At 43.8% G+C, this 20,750-nt stretch overlaps 1 protein-coding gene across 2 annotated transcripts; it reads left to right on the plus strand.

The window, feature by feature from the left end:
- The first annotated feature begins 4,307 nt into the window (after positions 1-4,307).
- On the plus strand, positions 4,308-8,554 carry LOC140457000 (uncharacterized). 2 transcript variants are annotated; one of them, XM_072550894.1, is made up of 3 exons: positions 4,308-4,440; positions 4,709-4,808; positions 7,489-8,554. In XM_072550894.1, the coding sequence occupies exon 3, from the start codon at positions 7,642-7,644 to the stop codon at positions 8,425-8,427; it is 786 nt and encodes a 261-aa protein (XP_072406995.1). In that variant the 5' UTR covers positions 4,308-4,440; positions 4,709-4,808; positions 7,489-7,641; the 3' UTR covers positions 8,428-8,554. The 2 variants fall into 2 exon arrangements, with proteins under 2 accessions (XP_072406995.1, XP_072406996.1); XM_072550895.1 differs by having other exon boundaries at positions 4,321-4,550.
- Positions 8,555-20,750: the final 12,196 nt, after the last annotated feature.

Genomic DNA, 20,750 nt, shown 5'->3' on the forward strand with positions numbered 1-20,750 from the left:
TGTGGTGGATATCAAGGACTTAGACTTCAATTTAGTGGCTATGGTGAAGACATTTGCAGATATCACAGAAGTTGGCCGTGTGGTGGACATGAGAAAGGAAGCTGCAGATTGCATGATGTCATGGACGACTCAAACAGTCAGGAACATGGCCAACAGAATTACAGTCAGTGTTCAATTCACAAAACGTAGCTGATGAAGATAAAGCTAACCTACAAGGGATTGTAACATGAAGATGTCTAAATTTTTCAGCAAACCAAAATCTGCCATATTTAGATAATAAGATCTTAAGAAAAATATTTTTGTGAACTCTCTAAAAAGTAAGGTACCTTCTATATAATGGAGGAAGTTGATTGGTGAGTAGCTGATTAATCTCTATTCATTTTAATCTGAATATTATTTTGGTTTAGTTCAAATGGTAGTCTATCCCAATATCATGGAGTGCATATCCAGTTCCATGTGGGAAAATCAGGACACTTGTTGTGTCTGGGACAACTATAAGAACACGGAGGTGACTCTAGAACTGTCGGAAAACTAGTTTGACCACAACTAAACACAACTAATGAGTTTTGGTCCCCACATTCCAGGATCAATGTGATCACACCAGAGAGGATACAGAGAAGATTGGTTAGGGTGTTCCTAGGAATGGAGAATTGCAGCTGTGAGAAAAGATTGGATAGGCTGGGGATGTTTTCTGTGAAACAGAGGAGACTGAGGTGAGATTTAGTTAAAGTGATAAAATTGTGAAGAGTCCAGAGAGTGGATAGGAAAGATCCATTCATTAACAGGTAGATCAGTAACTGGAGGCTTTAGATTGAAAGTAGAGTTCTACAGCACAGAGACAGGACCTTCGGGTCAAACTGGTCCATGCCGACCGAAATATCCTTCCGTGCTAACCCATTTCCCTGCACTTGGCCCATATCCTCCTAAACCTTTCCTATTCATGTATTTGTCCAAATGCCTTTTAAATGTTGTTAATGTACCCACCTCAACCATTTCAGTTGACAGCTCATTCCAAGTGCGTATCACCCTCTCTGTAAAATAATTGCTCCTCAGCTTCCCTTTTGTTCTTTCCCCTGTAACCTTGAACTGATGCCCTCTATACCTCGATTCCCCAACCCTGGGAAAAAGAATGAGTGCATTCATCTTATCCATGCCTCTCATGAACTTATGCTCTTCTATATGATCTCCTCTCAGTCTCCTACGCTCTAAAGAAAAAAACTCCTAGCTTGCCCAATCTCTACCCATAACTCAGAACATTGAATCCAAGCAACATCCTTGTAAATTTATTCTGCATTCTTTCCAGTTTGATAACATCCTTCCTATAACAAGGTGACCAAAACTGCAGACAATATCAATTACTCTGTAGTTCACAGGAAGAGAGGGAGGAGTGAAATAATTTCACCCAGAGATGGTGAGGAACTGGAGCTCTGTCTGTTAGGGTGATAGAGTCAGAAACCTTCATCACATTGAAGAAAAAGGCTCAGTAGACATGAAAACCCAGAACATAGAGGGCTCCAGTCTAAGATCTGCAGAATAGGATCTATTGCAGCCAACAAAAGCACAATAGGCCAACTGGCCTCAATCAATGTTATAAGTTTCTGTTTTTTTTCTGACCATTTGAGTTTGTTTCTGATTATGTTAATAATCTCGCAAATTGGACTGGAATTTAATATCCTGGAGAAATGTCAAACAAGAAGAAAGTGAGGACTACAGATGCTGGAGATCAGAGTCGAGAGCATGGTGCTGGAAAAGCACAGCAGGTCAGGCGGCATCTGAGGAGCAGGAGAATCAATGTTTCGGACATAAGCCCTTCATCTGGAAGGGTTTATGGCTGAAACGTCGATTCTCCTGCTCCTCAGATGCTGCCTGACCTGCTGTGCTTTTCCAGCACCACACTCTCAAAATGTCAAATAAATCAGCGTTGTTTCAAATACGTCACTGTAGATTGTTCTATTTCTCCTCTGTGCATTTCATACCATCTGGAGCTCAAAAAGGACAATCTGAGGTGAGGGTCATGCAGCAGCACAGAACATCAGCCTGGGCACGTCCTTCAGGGTCACACTGAGGGGACCAAATGACACTTCAGTCTTTCTTGTCTCTCTTTACTGATAACAAAGCTCCTGTGTGAGTTTATCTTGCAATGTGTAAGAGATGTGTTCCACTTACTGACTCCAATGATTCTGAGCTTCTAGACACAGAACAGACTCTCATTTCCAACTGGGTTTAGTCAGAGGAACTCCAAATCCTCACATTTTAACATTTTCCCCAGCATGGTTGTGCAAGTGTTTGGAAAGGTCTGGTGATCAATTAAAACTGCCACAGGCATGGTGAGTACCACCATAAGGGATCCAGGAAGAGTAGAGTCATACAGCATGAAAACAGATCCTTTGGTCCAACCAATCAATACCGACCATAATCCCAAACTAGACTAGCCCCACCCGCCTGTGCCTGGCCCACATACCTCCAAAGCTTTCCTATTCATGTACTTATCCGAATGTTTTTTAAACATTGTAATGGTACTTGCAACCATCACTTCCATTGGAAGTTCATTACATACATGAATCACTCTCTGTGTTAAAAGGTGCCCTTCATTTAGTTTTTGTAAATCTCTCTCCTCTCACCTTAAAATTATGCCCCAGTCTTGAAATCTCCCATCCTAGGGAAAAGACACCGACCATTAACTTTATATAGCCCTCTTCAGAATTTAGGACCATCTATAATGTCACTTCTCAACCTCCCATATTCAATGAAAAGAGTTCCAGCCTGTCTTTATATAACTCAAAACTTTCATAACAAGGAACATCCTGTTAAATCTCTTCTGAATCTCCTCCAGATTAATAACCATTGAACCATTTATTCACTGCAGTGTGGAAATAGGTCATTCGGCCCAACAAGTCCACACTGACTTTCCAAAGAGCTTCACACCAAGACTTAATGCCCTACCCAATACTTGCAACTCTGCATTTCCCATGGCCAGTCCACCTAACCTACACATCCCTGATCACTACAGGCAATTTAACATGGCCAATTCACCTAACCTATCCTTCCTAAAATAGGGTGACCAGAACTGGACACAGTACTCCAGAAGAAGCCACACCGACATTCTGTACAATCTCAATGTGACTTTCCAAATCCTATGCTGGGAATATACTGGTCAGACCCCATCCCCAGGCCACTAACTCCAGGCAGGATCAGCACACTATTGCCCGAGCACAGTATGCCACTGCATCCCATTACCCAACGCATAGGCCCATTTGATCAAGGTCCTACAGTAGGAGATAACCTTCTTCATTGTGCATGACACCACCAATTTTGGTGTAATTTGCAAATTTACTTTACTTATCTTGTTCTGAGCCTGGCGAGATTTGAGAGAATGAAAGTTATAGAGTCATAGAGATGTACAGGACAGAAATAGACCTTTCAGTGCAACTCGTCCATGCCAACTAGATATCATAAATTAATCTAGTCCCATTTGCCAGTAGTTGGCCCATCCCCCTCCAAATTCTTCCTATTCATGTACCCAACCAGATGTCTTTTAAATGTTGTAATTGTTGTGAGACTGGAGTCAATTGCAGTGATAGGGAGGATGTGACTCTGGGGAGATTAGCATCCAAATAGCACTGTGGTGTACTTACAACACATGCAATGCACATTTCGAAAAGGCATTTTGCCACAACTATAAAGTTAAATAAAAATAGACAAGAAATACTGGTCTGAGCGGCAAAGATGGACTTCTGTTTTTTGGAGAAGTAGCAGAGCTCGGACTTTTCTCCTTGGAGCGTTAAGCTGTAATTTAGTGGAGGTGTAGATTTGTTTCCAGAGTATTTCATTTGCAGAGAGAAATTTTTAATATTGTCACAATATTTGGCATCCATAGAACACAGCTTTCAAATAACTAACAAATATTGCAGAGTGAAAACGTGAAGATGACGTGAACCTGGAACAGTCTGAACGTCAGCTGGATGCAGATTTAGCAGTTACACTCAAAAGATATTCAAGGAAAGATTTGCAGGTTTGCGGCAAAGCTCAGAGGAGATGGGATAGATTTGCAGCGACTGTCGAGCACAGCCTCAATGGGCTGAACGGCCAGCAGTCCCGTGTGTTCTGTGATGCTGCCCCATTCACTGTGAATAATGAAGCTCAACCCAGAGCAGAGGGAGGGCGGAGCCCGCCGCTCACCTCGCAATGGGGCCGGGCTGATTGACGGCATATGCCCGACCATTAGGAGGTGAGGAGGCGGGGCCACCGAGACACGCGATCCGACTGGTCCTCCAACCAATCGGAGTGAACGAAGGGCGGGGCAAGCAGAACAACACGTGACCGTGCGCCGCTGGCGCATGAGTGAGTGTGGGAGATTCAATCGAGAAGGCGGAAGAAGCAGCGGACGGCGGGAGAGAAATGGACTGGCAGCCTTTCGAAACACTCAGTTTAGGCCCTTCGGTCAGAATTAGAATATGTTGGTCCCGCGTTTGCAGCAAACGGGAAAACGTCTGCGGGCTTCAGGCGGTCCTGGACCCTGGCTTACTGCGGCCATCTTTATTGGGGGCAAGGTGCAGCAGTGCGCATGTGCATTCTTCCTCCAGGGTGGGGGCGGAGCGGGGCAAAGCGAAACGTCAACAAAGCAAATTGAAAACAAGAGAAATGTTTGTCTTTGGATCTCTAATCCGGGACTGACAGTGACATTTCTTTTGTGAATTCGTTTTAACAGGATATCAGTTGAGAATAGTTTGCAGACCGGGATCCCAAAACAAGTTCTGACAGACAGCAGGATATGAATATCGCTGGCACTTAACTGTGGAAATAACAAGGTTTGTCTCTGCTATCTGTGGAAAAGTAATTCTGATATGTTTGGAAATTGAAAAGGAGCAACATGTTTAAACTTGTGGTCAGATCACCCCCAGGTTATGTGTTCAGTTCTAGGTCCTACAACCGAAAGAGGAGATTTCTGGTCTCACGGAGGCACCGATTTGCACAAATAACACCTCAACTTTTGAAAGAGCTGTCATGCTTCGTCCCAATCACCCACCACAATTTTAATCTATAATTATCAGCAACCATCCCTTTCAAATTCCACACAGACTGGAATTCCAGCAGACTTCAGGTGTAGTGCTCCAGACCCTGATAACTCTATGTTGGTCCCGAACCTGCTGGAAGTCACGTTGAGTCTGCAGTGTGAACAAGGGCTGAATTGAAAGAAGAGGTGCTGTTCTCTGAGCTCCCATGAGCTGCATTCGAACAGTCCAGAAGTTTGAGGACAGATTATAATGACAGGGCTGCGCTATGAGTGCTGCTTGACTCGGTGAGAGTGCGTTGGAGTTGAGTGCTTTGAAACAGTGTCAGGTGAGGCGGGGAGAAGTTGAAGCTGAAAGATCGAGTGTGGTGCTCAGTCTCAGTTCAGAAATGACAAGGTCCTCATGGACACAGCCAACTGGTAAATGGCTGTTTTCTTACTGTTTTAAAGCGTAACATATCAGCTTTTGTAAAGGTAGGGGTTTTGAGTAGAACAGAACTGTTTGAAATAAAGGAAGATCCATAGCTGAATTAAATTCTCTTAATGAGAATAACTGGCTTAATTCAGAAAGAAGTCATGATAGGACACCTCAGACCCTTGATGTGCACCTCAATGTGAGAATTAAGGGAAGTTTTCAATGTCCCTGATGGCTACATGTGCAGGAACTGTGTACATCTGCAGCTTCTGGCGAACTGCTTTTCTGAGCTGGAGCTGTGGGTGGGCTCAATATCAGCACCTGTCCTGCAAAGAATGTCATGGACAATAACTATAACTATTTAGTCCCACTGCAGGTGAGAATTACACAGAAAAGGAATGTGTGACCAGACAAAGTAAAATGAAATGCAGAAGTCCCCAGCGGTCATCTCCCTCTCAAACAGATATACCACTTTGGGTACTGTTGTGTTGATTGGGGGTGGCCTCAAATAAAATCAGCAACAGCGAAATTCATGGCATCACAGGTAGTTCATGGCTGCACAGAAGGGGAGGAAAATGAATCCTGTCAAAACAACCCTGCATCTCAATGACAAGGCGTGTAGAAAGGCACTACTGTGACCACAGACATGAATCCAGGATGGTATGTTACCTCCTGGTGCCAGGATCAGGGATATCTTGAAGCTGCTGTAGGACATTCTGGAGCTGGAGGGTGAACATGCAGTGGTCATGGAACACACAGGTACCAACTACACAGGTAAACAAAGGGATGAGGACCTGGAAACTAAATATCAGAAGAGAGAAGATTTATTAAAATGCAGGACTTCAAATGTAATAACGTCAGAATTACTCCCAGTGCCACGTGCTAGTGAGAGCAGGAATAAGAGGATAGATCAAATGAATATGTGGCTAGAGAAATGGTGTACCAAAAAAAGATTTAGATTTTTGAGGCATTGGGACTGTGTCTGGTGAAGGTGGGACCTGTGCAAGCCTGGACAAGCTCCAACAAATGTCCTCTTGGGGCCTTTTGCTAGTTCAGTTGGTGAGGTTTGAAAACTAGTGTGGCAGTGGGATGGGAAGCAAAGTACAGGCCTAGATTGGTCAGATTCAGATCAGGAATTGGCAGGTAGAACGCGAGTTAGTGATGCAGTCAGCAGCTCAGAAAGACAAAGAGTCAAGGATTAAAGAAGGATTGAGCCTCTCTTCATACATCAATCCTGACATCCCAGGAATCAGTCTGGTTAACCCTCTTTGCACTATCACAATGGCCAGGGCATCCGTTCAGGGACAGGAGAAACAAAAGTGCACATGGTACTCCAGGTGTGTGCTCACTGTAACCCTTACAGAAGGATATCCCTACACCATACTCTATTCCTATCACTGTGAAGGCCAATGTTTAATTTCAATGATCCAATGCTTGTTACTCCTGTCTGCTTACTAAAAAAAGTAAGTCTCAGAGAAACAGGGATCAAAATGGGGTCCGAGACTCTGATGTAAAATTGTAGAACACAATGTACCCATTGTATCCATGCTGGTCGTCAAACACCTATCACTCAAGTCCCATTTTCTGACTTTTAACATGTAACCTATATAGTGGTGTTTTGTATGATTATCTAAAGGTTTCTTCTCGTTGCAATGGTTGCTGCATCTGTTAGCATTTCAGGTGATGCAAGACCTGCTGAGTATCTCCAGCATCTTCTGTTTTTATTTTAGATTTCCATCATTTTGCTTCTGCACTTTTCCTTAGACCTTCAGAGGGTTAGAAAGATATGGGAAGAAAAGAGGAACAGGACTGATTTGCAAATCTATAAAATGCATCCCACCCCTGCCAACTCTCATGCCTCTGTACCTTTCCATAATTTTGGGTAGACATTGACTAGTCCCCTTCCCTCAAAGACATTTATGAACCAGTTCAGTGTTAATGATAATCCAGCAGTTTCCCTCTGCGTCAGCTCCACAAATGACAAGATTAATTTCGTGCAGTTTCACGACCTGTGTGTGTTCTTCTTGTTTCTCTGTCTCTAACTTTGTTTTCTGTTTGAAAGGTTGATTGAAGAAAAAAAACCACATCCAAATCCAACAGTCACTCTGCTTGTGATAATTTCAAGATTTTGAACATTGAAGGAAAAAGCACCATTCACACTGGGGAGAAACACAAATCGTCTGTGTGTGGAAGAGTCAGTGAACATTCATCTGAAATGTCCCAACGCCAGCGCAGTCACACTCGGGAGAGACTTTGGAAATGTAGGGATTGTGGGAAGGGATTTCTTTACAAATCCCAGCTGGAAACTCACCAACGCAGTCACACTGGGGAGAAGCCATACACCTGCTCTGACTGTGGGAAGGGATTCTCTCGGTCATCCAAACTGCTGATCCACCAGCGAGTTCACACTGGGGAAAGACCGTTCACCTGCTCTGATTGTGGGAAAAGATTCACTCAGTCATCCGAACTGCTCAGACACCAGCGAATTCATACTGGGGAGAAACCATTCACCTGTTTTGAGTGTGGGAAGGGATTCTCTCAGTCATCCAACCTGCTGATACATCAGCGAGTTCACACTGGGGAGAGACCATTCTCCTGTTCTGAGTGTGGGAAAGCATTCACTCAGGCAACTCATCTGCTGACCCACCAGCGAATTCACACTGGGCAGAGGCCATTTGCATGTTCTGAGTGTGGGAAAGGATTCACTTGCTCATCTCATCTATTGGTACACCGGCGAACTCACACAGGGGAGAAACCATTCACCTGTTTTGTATGTGGGAAGGCATTCCCACAGTCATCCAACCTGCTGACACACCAGCGAATTCACACTAGGGAGAGACCATTCACCTGTTCTGAGTGTGGGAAAGCATTCACTCAAGCAATTCACTTGCTGACACATCAGCAGGTTCACACTGGGAAGAAACCATCCACCTGTTCAGAGTGTGGGAAGGGATTCATTCGATCATCCAGCCTGCTGAGACACCAGCAAATTCACAAATAACCAACTGAAAGATTTTGCTTTCACTCACATCAAGGAATGAACTGTGGTCTTTGGATCATTTGTACTGATGTTGTTCATTCCTGCTCAATAAAAGCTTGTAAAATGGAGATAATTTTCTTTACATTTGTAACAGTTACCCTGTAACTGGAGGGTAGATTTTGGAAAGTATCTTATCGTTACTGTATATCAACATATACACACTGGGTAAAGACTACCCACCTACACGATTTGTGAAAAGGGATTTCTTGGTTCATTAGGCCTGGTTAATCATCAATGAATTCCCAAGAATCTCTCTCTGAATTGTTTCTTGATTCCACTGTTACCTATATTCAAACCATGTTTTATGGGTCGGGTTCTGATGATGTTTCTAAACACCACATGTCTGGTTACCTATTTGGGTGACAAATTATATAGATCAGCTTTTTGTTAAACCTATTGTGCCTTTATCGTATCTGTAAAGCACAAATTTATTTTGAGCTCTCCGGCTCCCATGTCTCCTCTGTCCTCACTTCCAACAAGTGCAAGGAACGCTTGGAGTTTTTTTGTCGCACGGAACGGGACAATCAGAGTGAGGGACAGCCCGAAATGCTGGAAATTCAGTGCACCGTACTGGGCACAAGGGAAGAAGTTATTTTTCACACAAGCACCAAAAGAAAGGATGATGCTGGAAATCAGAAAGATAAACAGCAATTGATAGAAAAACTCAGTGGGGTCCGAGGAGGAAAGGTCATTGGACCTAAAACATTAATTCTTGATTTCTCTCCATGACATGGAGGCCAATGTTGGACTGGGATGGACAAGGTCAGAAGCCAGATGACACCACGTTATAATCCACTCCCTCCACCACTGTCACTCAGTAGCAGCTGTGTGTACTATCTACAAGATGCATGGCAGAAATTCACCAAGGATTCCCAGACAGCACCTTCCAAACCCACGACCACTTCCACCTGGAAGGACTAAGGCAGCAGATATATGGGTACACCCCACCACTTTCAGTTCCCCTTCCAAACTACTCACCATCCTGACTTGGAAATATATTGTTATTCCTTCACTGGGTCAAAATCCTAGCATTCCCTCCCTAATAGCGTTGTGGGTTAACCCACAGCAGGTGGACTGCAGCAGTTCAATAAGGCAGTTCTTCACCATCTTCTCAAGGGCAACTAGGAATGGGCAATAAAATGCTGGCCACTTTGGGACGCCTACATCCCACAACTGAATAAAGGGGGGGGGGGGGGGGGGGAAAGGTTTATTTGCAATCGTAAGCTTTTGTACTGCTACCCCTTGGTCAAGTCAAGGAGCAGCGCTGTGAGAGCTTGTGATTTCAAATAAACCTGTTGGACTATAACCTGGTAGTGTGCGATTTCTGGCCCTGATTACCCTCCATAGAAACGAAAACAGAAATTGCTGGAAAAGCTCAGCAATCTAGCAACATCTAGGGAGAGAAATCAGAGTTAACGTTTCGGATCCAATGACCCTTCGTCTGAGACACCTGCTGAGCTTTTCCAACAGTTTCTCATCAGCACGTCTCTGGGAGAAGATACATCCAGAGTAAGGGAAAGCCCGTATGTTTTCCCGTTTGCTGCAAACGCAGAACTTTCTAATTCGGGTCGAGCAGCCGACACTGGGTGTTTATAAAACCTCCCAGTCCACACTGATAGCCCCTACGCTCCCAGTCTCTGCCGGATCACTAGCCCCGTCCCTCATTCATTCCCATTGATTGGAGGACCTTTGCACTGCTAGCCCCGCCCACTCTCCTCCTATTGGCCAATGGGCTGCCGTCAATCAGCCAGGTCCTATTGTGAGATGAGTGGCGGGATCCGCCCTTTCTCTGCCCTGGGATTCATCATTTGCAGCGAATGAGGCAGTATTCTCTCACTGGAGAAACGCTGCAAATCCATCCCCATTTGCTCACAGCCTTCCTAATAAGTGTCTCTTTCCCCGAGGGTCTGCCTCCATTCATCAGCCTTTCTTTTCCCTCAACTCACCCATTAATCAGCATCTATACCACCATTTCCGAGCTGCTTTTTGTTCCGATGAATGATCGCCAGACTAGGGACCTTATCTCTGTTTTTATATCACAGATGTTGTCAGGCCTGCAAAGTTTCTCCAGTGTTTTCTTTGTTACAGATCTCCAGCATCCGTAATTGTAGAGTCAGAGAGATGTACAGCAAGGAAAACAGACCCTTCAGCCAAACTCGTCCATGTCGACCAGAAATCCTAATCTAGTCCCATTTGTGAGCATTTGGCCCATCTCCCTCAAAACCCTCCTATTCATATACCCATTCAGATGTGTTTTAAATGTTGTCATTGTACTGGACTTCATTATTTCTTCTGGCAGCTCATTCCATACACGCACCACCCTCTGCGTGAAAAAGTTGCCCTTTATGTCTCTTTTAAATCTTTCCCCCCTCACCTTAAACCTATGCCCTTTAGTATTGGACTATCCTACAGCGGGGAAATGACCTTGTTTATTTACTCTATCCAAGCCCCTCATAATTTTATAAACCTCAGCATCCCAGGTTCCAGGGAAAGTAGCCCCAGCCAATTTAACCTGTCCATAAAGCTCAAACTTTCCAACTCTGGCAACATCCTTGTAAATCTTTTCTAAACTCTTTCAAGTTTCAACATCTTTCTTGTAGCAGGGAGACAGAATTGCATGCAATATTCCAAAAGTGGCCAAACCAATGTCCTGCACAGACTTTCCAATTCCTATGCTCAATGCACTGACCAATAACAGCAAGCATACGGAACACCTTCTTCACTATCCTATCTACCTGCCACTCCACTTTCAAGGAACTATGAAGCTGCACTCCAAGGTCTTTTTGTTCAACAACATGTTGCAGGACCTTACCATTAAGTCTTTCCAAAGTGCAGAATCTGACATTTATCTGAATTAAACTTCATCTGCCCCTCCTCAGAACAATGGCCCATCTGATCAAGACCCTGCTATACTCTGAGGTAACCTTCTTCGCTGTCCACTACACCACCTAGTTTGGTGTCATTTGCAAATTTACAAACTGTACATAATTTACATAAATGACAAAAAGCAGTGGACCCAGCACCGATCCAGCACCGACACTGAAACTGTCTCTCGTCAGTGTGAACTTGCTGATGTGTCACCTGGTTTGATGAATTAATAAATCTCTTCGCACACTCTGTGCAGACAGACATAGAACATTATAGCGCAGTACAGGCCCTCAGCCCTCAATGTTGCATCAACCTGTGAAGCAATCTGAAGCCCATCTATCCTACACTATTCCATTTTCATCCATATGTTTATCCAATAACCATTTAAATGCCCTTAATGTCGGCGAGTTTACTGTTGCTTCAGGCAGTGCTTTCCACGCCTCTACTGCTGAGTAAAGAAACTACCTCTGACATCTGTCCTGTATCTATCATCCCTCAATTTAAAGCTATCTCCCCACATGCTAGCCATCACCATCTGAGAAAAAAGGTTCTCACTGTCCATCCTATCTAACCCTCTGATTATCTTATATGTCTCAATTATATCACCTCTCAATCTTCTTTCTAACGAAAACAATCTCACGGCGCTCAGCCTTTCTTCATAAGACCTTCCCTCCATACCAGGCAACATCCTAGTAAACTTCCTCTGACCCCTTTCCAAAGCTCCCAAATCCTTCATATAATGTGGTGATCAGAACTGTACGCAATATTCCAAGTGCGGCTGCACCAGAGTTTTGTACAGCTGCAGCGTGACCTCCGAAACTTGATCCTTCCAACAATAACAGCTAACACACTGTATGCATTCTTAACAACCCTTTGTGGCAACTTTCAGAGATCTATGTATATGGACATCAAGGTCTGTCTGCTCATTTGCACTACCAAGAATCTTGCCATTATTCCAGTATTCTTTATGCCTGTTGCTCCTTCCAAAATTAATCACATCACACTTTTCCACATTAAACTCCATTTGCCACCTCTCAGCTGAGCTCTGCAGCTTATATATGTCCCTCTGGAACCTGCAACATCCTTCAGCACGATCTACAACTCCACTAACCTTAGCGACATCTGCAAATTTCGAACCCATCCTTTTACGTCCCCATCTAGGTCATTTATAAAAATGACCAACAGCAGTGACCCCAAAACAGATCCTTGCGGTACACCACGAGTAACTAAATTCCAGGATGAACATTTCCTATCAATAACCACCCTCTGTCTTCTTTCAGCTCGCCAAATTCTGATCCAAATCGATAAATCACCCTCAATCCCTCTGCAATACCCCACCGTGGAGAACCTTATCAAATGACTTACTGAAATCTGCACACATAACGACCACTTTACCCTCATCCACCTCTTAGGTCACCATCTCAAAGAACTGAATAAGATTCATAAGACATGACCTACCCTTCACAAAACTATGTTGACTATCCCTAACCAACTTATTCCTCTCTAGATTATTATACATTCTATCTCTTCTAACCTTTTCCTACACTTTGCCCACAATCGAAGTAAGGCTCACTGGTCTATAGTTACCAGGGTTACCTCTACTCCCCTTCTGGAACAAGGGGACATTTGCTGTCCTCTAGTCTTCTGGCACTATTCCTGTAGACAATGTCAACATAAAGATCAAAGCCAAGGGTTCTGCAATCTCCTCTTGGCTTCCCAGAGAATCTTAGGATAATCCTATGGAACTGATTTAGACAGTACAAAGAGAGTGAGACAGAAACCACAAAATTAAAAATGGAGGTTATGTGAACTGGCCGAAGCTCATAATTTGCAGAATAGCAGTTCACAGAACTGCAGTGAAAACAATTTCTGACCATTAAAGATTCTGTAGGAAGGTAAAATTGGTAGCTCAGCAACACACAGTCAGGCAGTGGTGCAAACCTTATTTAGACACAATTAGCAGAGGCAACATTGAAACATAGAACTGAGCTAAAATATTCCCATTGTGAGGGCCAAAGAAAGTTAGACAAAGGCAGAGGGGAGATCCGGGAGGGCAAACATAAAAGAAAGCAATGGATGGACATGGATTCAGATCCAGTGTAAAGGAGCCACACTAGCCCCAGGCCATGCAAACTCTCACCCATAACAGAACACAGCACTAAAAGCTTGAACGTGGTCCTGAATAATCAAAGATGCTGAGCTCTGTAACAAATTCACTGCTTTCAATACTGCTGGAGCCTGCAACTGGAATTATATCAGAAGCACTGAAAACAGAAACTACAATTCAACACATTACCCTGTAGCCCATGGTATATTTTGTATGTATATTGTGGTGATGATGCTCCTTTAACAAGGTTATGTTGTGGTTGGCTTTTATTTCCAGAGAGGTCGTAGAAGACACAGACTCCGAAAAGTCTGGGGTTGAAGGGTTTTAGGGCTGGTTTGAGGGTAGATAACGGATACTGCCTCAGGCCAAAGGCTTTCAAGTTTAAACAACACGTGTACAATGGAAGGGGAGCAGCCAGTTCTCCCAGCTCAGCTTTTCTCTAGTTTGGTTTGGTTTAGTTTTTAAGAGCTATGTGAAAAAAAGCTGCTGAACCCAAAGAGGCAGTTCCAGGCTGGTACTTTCGCTCTGGCCTCTCTATTGTCCGACCCTGTATTTGATTTTACCTTTAGTCCCAAGCGGTGTTTATGGGAATTCTTACAAGGATGTTGCCAGAGTTGGAAAGTTTGAGCTTTATGAACAGCATCATTAAACTGATATAATAATGTATATGTATATGTATATAATAATTTGGGTATTTGGGTAGGTTGTTATTCAGTATTCTATTCTCTTTTGTTTGTGTTTCATTTGGTAATCTTAGAAATAAATTCTGTTTTGTTGAAAACTAAGTGGGTTGGCCAGCTACATCTCTCCTCGAATATGTGCGTTACAGCTGCTTAAAACAATGAGCAAAGTTAGGGTCTGGGTTACTTTCTTGAAATGTTTTGAGGGGGTCTGGCCTGGTTCATAACAATATGTCCATATGCATATGCTGACCAGTCTGCTATGTGGGACCTTGTCAAATGTGATTGTGATAGGGTTAGGGTTGGAGTTAACAAAATCCATTTAAACAATATCCTCACATCAATCCTCCTTGCCAATTACTAAAAGAATTCAATCAAATTTGTTAAGCTTGACTTAACAAAGCAATGCTGACTATCCCTGACTAGGGATACGGGGAGAGTGCGGGTAAGTGGCGGTGAAATGCCCATCAGCCATGATTGAATGGCGAGTGGACCCAATGGGCCAAATGGCCTTACTTCCACTCTTATTTCTTATGGTCTAATGCATTTTTAAGTGACAGGTTATCTGATTTCTCAGGGTTAGTTCTTATAATTGCCCACCACCAAGGTAAGGGTGACTGGCCTATAGTTGTTTGGCACTTCCTTGGTCCTCTTTTTAAATAATGAAACCACATTTGGATTTCTCCAGCCCTCCCACACCTCATGTGTGTCTAGAGTTGTAGAACGGTAATGGGTGGAATCAGATGCTTTTGTTCAACTTCTGGCCAACCAGATATCCTAAATTAATCTAGTCCTGTTTGCCAGCATTTGACCCATATACCTCTAAGCCCTTCCCATTCATATCATCATCCAGATGTCTTTTAAATGTTGTTACTCTACCAGATTCCACCACTACCTCTGGCAGTTCATTCCATATACGCAACAACCACTGTGTGAAACCTTTCCCCACTCACTTTAATTCTGCGCCCTCAAGGTTTGGATTCTGCCACCTTGGGGAAAAGACTGTGGCTATTCACCTGATTTATTATGCCCTTCATGATTTTATAAACTTCTATAAGGTTACCCTTCAACCTCTGACACTCCAGGGAAAATAGCTCCAGCTTATTCAGCCTCTCACTTTAACTCAAACCCTCCAACCCTGGCAACATCCTTGTGACTTATACACTTCCAATGATTCCAGCACTTTGAACACCTCCTCTTCTATTTCACACTACTCTTCTTGGATTGCTATATCCACACCATCCTTTTCTGCTGTGAGTCCTGCAGTGGCAGCATCTAAACCAAACAGTGCCATCAGATTCTGTGTTGCTCTGCAAGATGGGAATGAAGCGGGAATGAGGAAACATCACCCATTTCCCATTGTCGAGAAATCTTTATGGAGTTCTGTTATGGAACAGGCCAGACCGTCTCAAAATATTTTAAGAAGGTAACCTAGACCCTAACTTTTTCGTATTTTAAAGGTAGATGTGAGGTGAGTGTTCCAGATGTGATGCATCTGGTCAAACCACTCAGCTTTATGCAAAATGCAAATTCATTTAACCACTACAGTTAAAATATGACCAAAAGCAAGCAGGATTTAGAATAACTTAAATGTTGGAAAACTTAACTGAATACTCAATAAGTAACTTAACTGATTAACTGTTCCAATATAGTAACATCCTACAAACACACGAGTTGGCAAAAAGGTAAACTCAAACATAGATTCTTATAATCGGGAGGGACCACCATCCAGAGAGATTTCGGGGAAATTCAATTAGAAATTATTTACTGAAGCTTGCAACCCTTCTGGTATTCACACAAATTGTGACTGCTACAGCTAAAAAAACTAGAAAATCCTGAACTGGCAGAACTGGCCAGGCCCCTTCTATTTAAAAAAATTTTTTTTTAAAAAATCTTAAAGGCTTAAAGTGGATAATTTGAGGATGGATTCTGGGTAATCCAAAATGGAGGGCGGGAAAAATTTCTGGCTGTAAGAGCTGCTCCTTTTTTTGAGGTATTTTAGGTGTTGGAGGTGATTTCCTCAAATTGCAGGAACAGCAATTACTGTTTTATATGCTGTTTTTGGGGGAAAAAAAGTCAAAACAACAAGAGTTTTAAAAGGGAGAAGAACAAAGGAAGCACATGAAGAGGACATTGCAGGAGAGAGAGAGAGAGAGAGAGACAGGGGAGAGAGAGCTGTTTGAATTCGTGTATTGCTGGACGTCGGAGTGCATCTGGGAAAATTAACAAACAGTGAAATTCACAACTGATCTTGGAGGAACTGTTGTTCGAAGTTCACAGCACAGAGTCAGATAAGTTAATTGTTGTTTTAAGTCTGTCCAAGAGAAAGGCTGTATTAGTGAGTACAGTCGGGTCTTTCTTGATTTTTTGTTTTTGGAGATAAGTCTCTTGATTAAACTTAAAATATAAGCCATAGATATTAATTTAACCTGGGGCAGTGTTTGTAGAGGAATAAGACGGTGTTATTTTCTGGGTCTGTAGATTGTGAAGGAGCAAAATGACCTTTGCGTGATATGTACTTCTTGTCAGATGTGGGAGTTTAAAGAGGGTTTAAGGGTTATTGCGGATTATATCTGCCATAAATGCGAATCTTATCAGATCGAGTGGATTGGTTCAAGAGACAGATAGAAGCGATGAGGAATTTGCAACAGCAACAGTACGTGATGGATGGCAGTTATAGGAAGGGGGGGAAAGTCTCAGATACAGTCACATAGATGGGCTAACTCCAGGAAGGGTAAGAGAGGCCGGCACCTAGGGTAGGAGTCTTTTGTGGATATACCCATTTCAAACAGGTATGCTGTTTTGGAAAATTTAGGGGTTTTGGATTCTCAGGGGAACGCAGCACGAACAGCCAAGTTTCTGGTATTGAGACTGGCTCTAATGCAACGAAGGTTACGTCAGCTTCCAAGAGATCAACTGTGTTAGGGGATTCTGTAGTCAGAGGTACAGACAGACGTTTCTGTGGCCAGCAGAGAAGAAGCAGAATGGTGTGTTGTTTCCCTGGTGCCAGGATCAAGGATGCCTCAGAGAGGGTGCAGAATTCTCTCACAGGGGAGAGGTGCCAGCAGGAGGTCATTGTCTACATTGGAACCAATGACATTGGAAGGGAAAAGATTGAGATTCTGAAGGGAGATTTCAGAGAGTTAGGCAGAAATTTAAAAAGGAGGTCCTCAAGGGTAGTAATATCTGGATTACTCCCAGTGCTACATGCTAGTGAGGGCAGGAATAGGACGATAGAGCAGATGAATGCATGGCAGAGGAGCTGGTGTATTAGATTAGATTAGATTACTTACAGTGTGGAAACAGGCCCGTGGGCCCAACAAGTCTACACCGACCCACCGAAGCGTAACCCACCAATTCCCCTACATTTACCCCTTTACCTAACACTACGGGCAATCGAGCATGGCCAATTTCACTTGACCTGCACATCTTTGGACTGTGGGAGGAAACCGGAGCACCCGGAGGAAACCCACGCAGACACTGGGAGAACGTGCAAACTCCACACAGTCAGTCGCTTGAGTCAGGAATTGAACCCAGGTCTCTGGCGCTGTGAGGCAGCAGTGCTAACCACTGTGCCACCGTGCCGCCCACGATGGGAGAAGGATTCACATTTTTGGATCATTGGAATCTCTTTAGGGGTAGAAGTGACCTGTACAAGAAGGACGGATTGCACCTAAATTGGAAGGGGACTAATATACTGGCAGGGAAATTTGCTAGAACTGCTTGGGAGGATTTAAACTAGTAAGGTGGGGGGGTGGGGGAGTGGGACCCAGGGAGATAGTGAGGAAAGAGATCGATCTGAAACAGGTACAGCTGAGAACAGACGTGAGTCAAACAGTCAGGGCAGGCAGGGACAAGGTAGGACTAATAAATTAAACTGCATTTATTTCAATGCAAGGGGCCTAACAGGGAAGGCAGATGAACTCAGGGCATGGTTAGGAACATGGGACTGGGTTATCATAGCAATGACAGAAACATGGCTCAGGGATGGGCAGGACTGGCAGCTTAATGTTCCAGGATACAAATGCTACAGGAAGGATAGAAAGGGAGGCAAGAGAGGAGGGGGAGTGGCATTTTTGACAAGGGATAGCTGTGCTGAGGGAGGTTTTCCTGGAAATACATCCAGGGAAGTTATTTGGGTGGAAATGAGAAATAAGAAAGGGATGATCACCTTATTGGGATTGTATTATAGACCCCCCCCAATTGTCAGAGGGAAATTGAGAAACAAACTTGTAAGGAGATCTCAGCTATCTGTAAGAATAATAGAGTCGTTATGGTAGGGGATTTTAATTTTCCAAACATCGACTGGGACCAATAGTGTTAAAGGTTTAGATGGAGAGGAATTTCTTGAGTGCGTACAAGACAATTTTCTGATTCAGTATGTGGATGTACCTACTAGAGATGGTGCAAAACTCTTGGGAAATAAGGCAGGGCAGGTGACTGAGGGGTCAGTGGGGGAGCACTTTAGGGCCAGCGACCATAATTCTATTTGTTTTAAAATCGTGATGGAAAGGGACAGACCAGATCTAAAAGTTGAAGTTCTAAGTTGGAGAAAGGCCAATTTTGATGGTATTAGGCAAGAACTTTTGAAAGCTGATTGGGGGCAGGTGTTCTCAGGTAAAGGGACGGCTGGAAAATGGGAAGTCTTCAGAAATGAGATAACAAGAATCCAGAGAGAGTATATTCTTGTCAGGGTGAAAGGGAAGACTGGTAGGTATAGGGAATGCTGGATGACTAAACAAATTGATGGTTTGGTTAAGAAAAAGAAGGAAGCATATGTCAGGTATAGACAGGATAGATCGAGTGAATCCTTAGAAGAGTATAAAGGCAGTAGGAGTATACTTAAGAGGGAAATCAGGAGGGAAAAACGGGGACATGAGATAGCTTTGGCAAATAGAATTAAGGAGAATCCAAAGGGTTTTTACGAATATATAAAGGACAAAAGGGTAACTAGGAAGAGAATAGGGCTCGTCAAAGATCAGCAAGGAGGCCTTTGTGTGGAGCCACAGAAAATGGGGGAAGATACTAAATGAATATTTTTTTCATCAGTATTTACTGTGGAAAAGGAAATGGAAGATGTAGACTGTAGGGAAATAGATGGTGACATCTTGCAAAATGTCCAGATTATAGAGGAGGAAGTGCTGGATGTTTTGAAACTGTTAAAGGTGGATAAATCCCCAGGACCTGATCAGGTGTATCCGAGAACTCTGTGGGAAGCTAGAGAAGTGATTGTTGAGCCTCTTGCTGAGATATTTGTATCATCGATAGTCACAGGTGAGGTGCTGGAAGACTGGAGGTTGGCAAACGTGATGACACTATTTAAGAAGAGCAGTAAAGACAAGCCAGGGAACTATAGACCGGTGAGCCTGACCTCGGTGGTGGGCAAGTTGTTGAAGCGAATCCTGAGGGACAGGATGTACATATATTTGGAAAGGCAAGGACTGATTAGGGATAGTCAACATGGCTTTGGGCATGGGAAATCATGTCTGACAAACTTGATGAAGTTTTTTGAAGAAGTAACAAAGAAGATTGATGAGGGCAGAGTAGTAGATGTGATCTATATGGACTTCAGTAAGGCATTCAACAGGGCAAATCTCAATCCTCCCCAGACAAGGCCAGATCATATTCACCTTCTGTTTCATCAAGTAACTCCTTCTCAACTTGGTCCCATTCTTCTTTCTAAAGAAAATTCACAGACATGTACGTAGTAAATTGAATACAGTCTGGTCACCACACTAACAGATGGATGTGGATGTTTTGGAGTGTACAGAGAAGACTGACTAGGGATGTGGCCTGGTATGGGGGCTTCCAATTATGAAAAAAGGTTGGATAGATTGGAACGCGTGAGGTTGAGGGGCAACTTGATAGACCTTTATAAGTATGTGAATGGCATGGACAGAGTGGAACATATGAAGTTTCTTTCCCCCCTACAGTGGAGAGCTCAATTATTAGGGGACACAGGTTCAAGGTGCGAGGGGGCAAATTCATAGAATCCCTACAGCGCTGAAACAGGCCATTCAGCCCAACACCAACCCTCCGAAGAGTAACCCACCCAGACCCATACCCTATTACTCCACATGCGAGGAAACCCACACAGACACGGGGAGAATATGCAAACTCCATACAGGCAGTCGCCTGAGGCTGGAATTGAACCCAGGTCTCTGGTGCTGTGAGGCAGCAGTGCTAACCACTGAGCCACTATGCGTAAAAGAGACATGTGAGGCAAGCTTTTCATACAAAGGGTGGTGAGTGGGCCTGGCACATGCCTGGGAATGGGTTTGGGTGGGATCCTCTTTGGAGATTTGGTGTGGACCTGTTGGGCTGAAGAGCCTGTTTCCACACTGTAAGAATCCTATGATTCTATAAACACCGGCTGCTCCACATCATGTCATTTTTTAGAGCATCAGCCACTGGATATAGGGGTTGGGAACACCTCACTGAGTAGCTTCTTGCTCTGGCATGAGCCAGCAACCAGTTGCCCTGGAAACCTTGGCTACCAAGAGGGAGAGGGGGGTGCAATAGGCAGTGGGGGGTGCAGTGCTCCCATGACGCACGCCGAGCCTGAAGCCTGGAACTTGAGGATGTCACCGACGAGCTCAGAGAATGCTTTTGTCTGCTTCAGGCAAGCT

This window comes from Chiloscyllium punctatum, chromosome 31, assembly GCF_047496795.1.
Source record: "Chiloscyllium punctatum isolate Juve2018m chromosome 31, sChiPun1.3, whole genome shotgun sequence".
Taxonomy (NCBI): domain Eukaryota; kingdom Metazoa; phylum Chordata; class Chondrichthyes; order Orectolobiformes; family Hemiscylliidae; genus Chiloscyllium; species Chiloscyllium punctatum.

What these genes read in the sequence shown, in the direction of transcription:
- LOC140457000 (XM_072550894.1), top strand. Translation starts at nt 7,642, where the DNA reads ATGTCCCAACGCCAGCGCAGTCACACTCGGGAGAGACTTTGGAAATGT.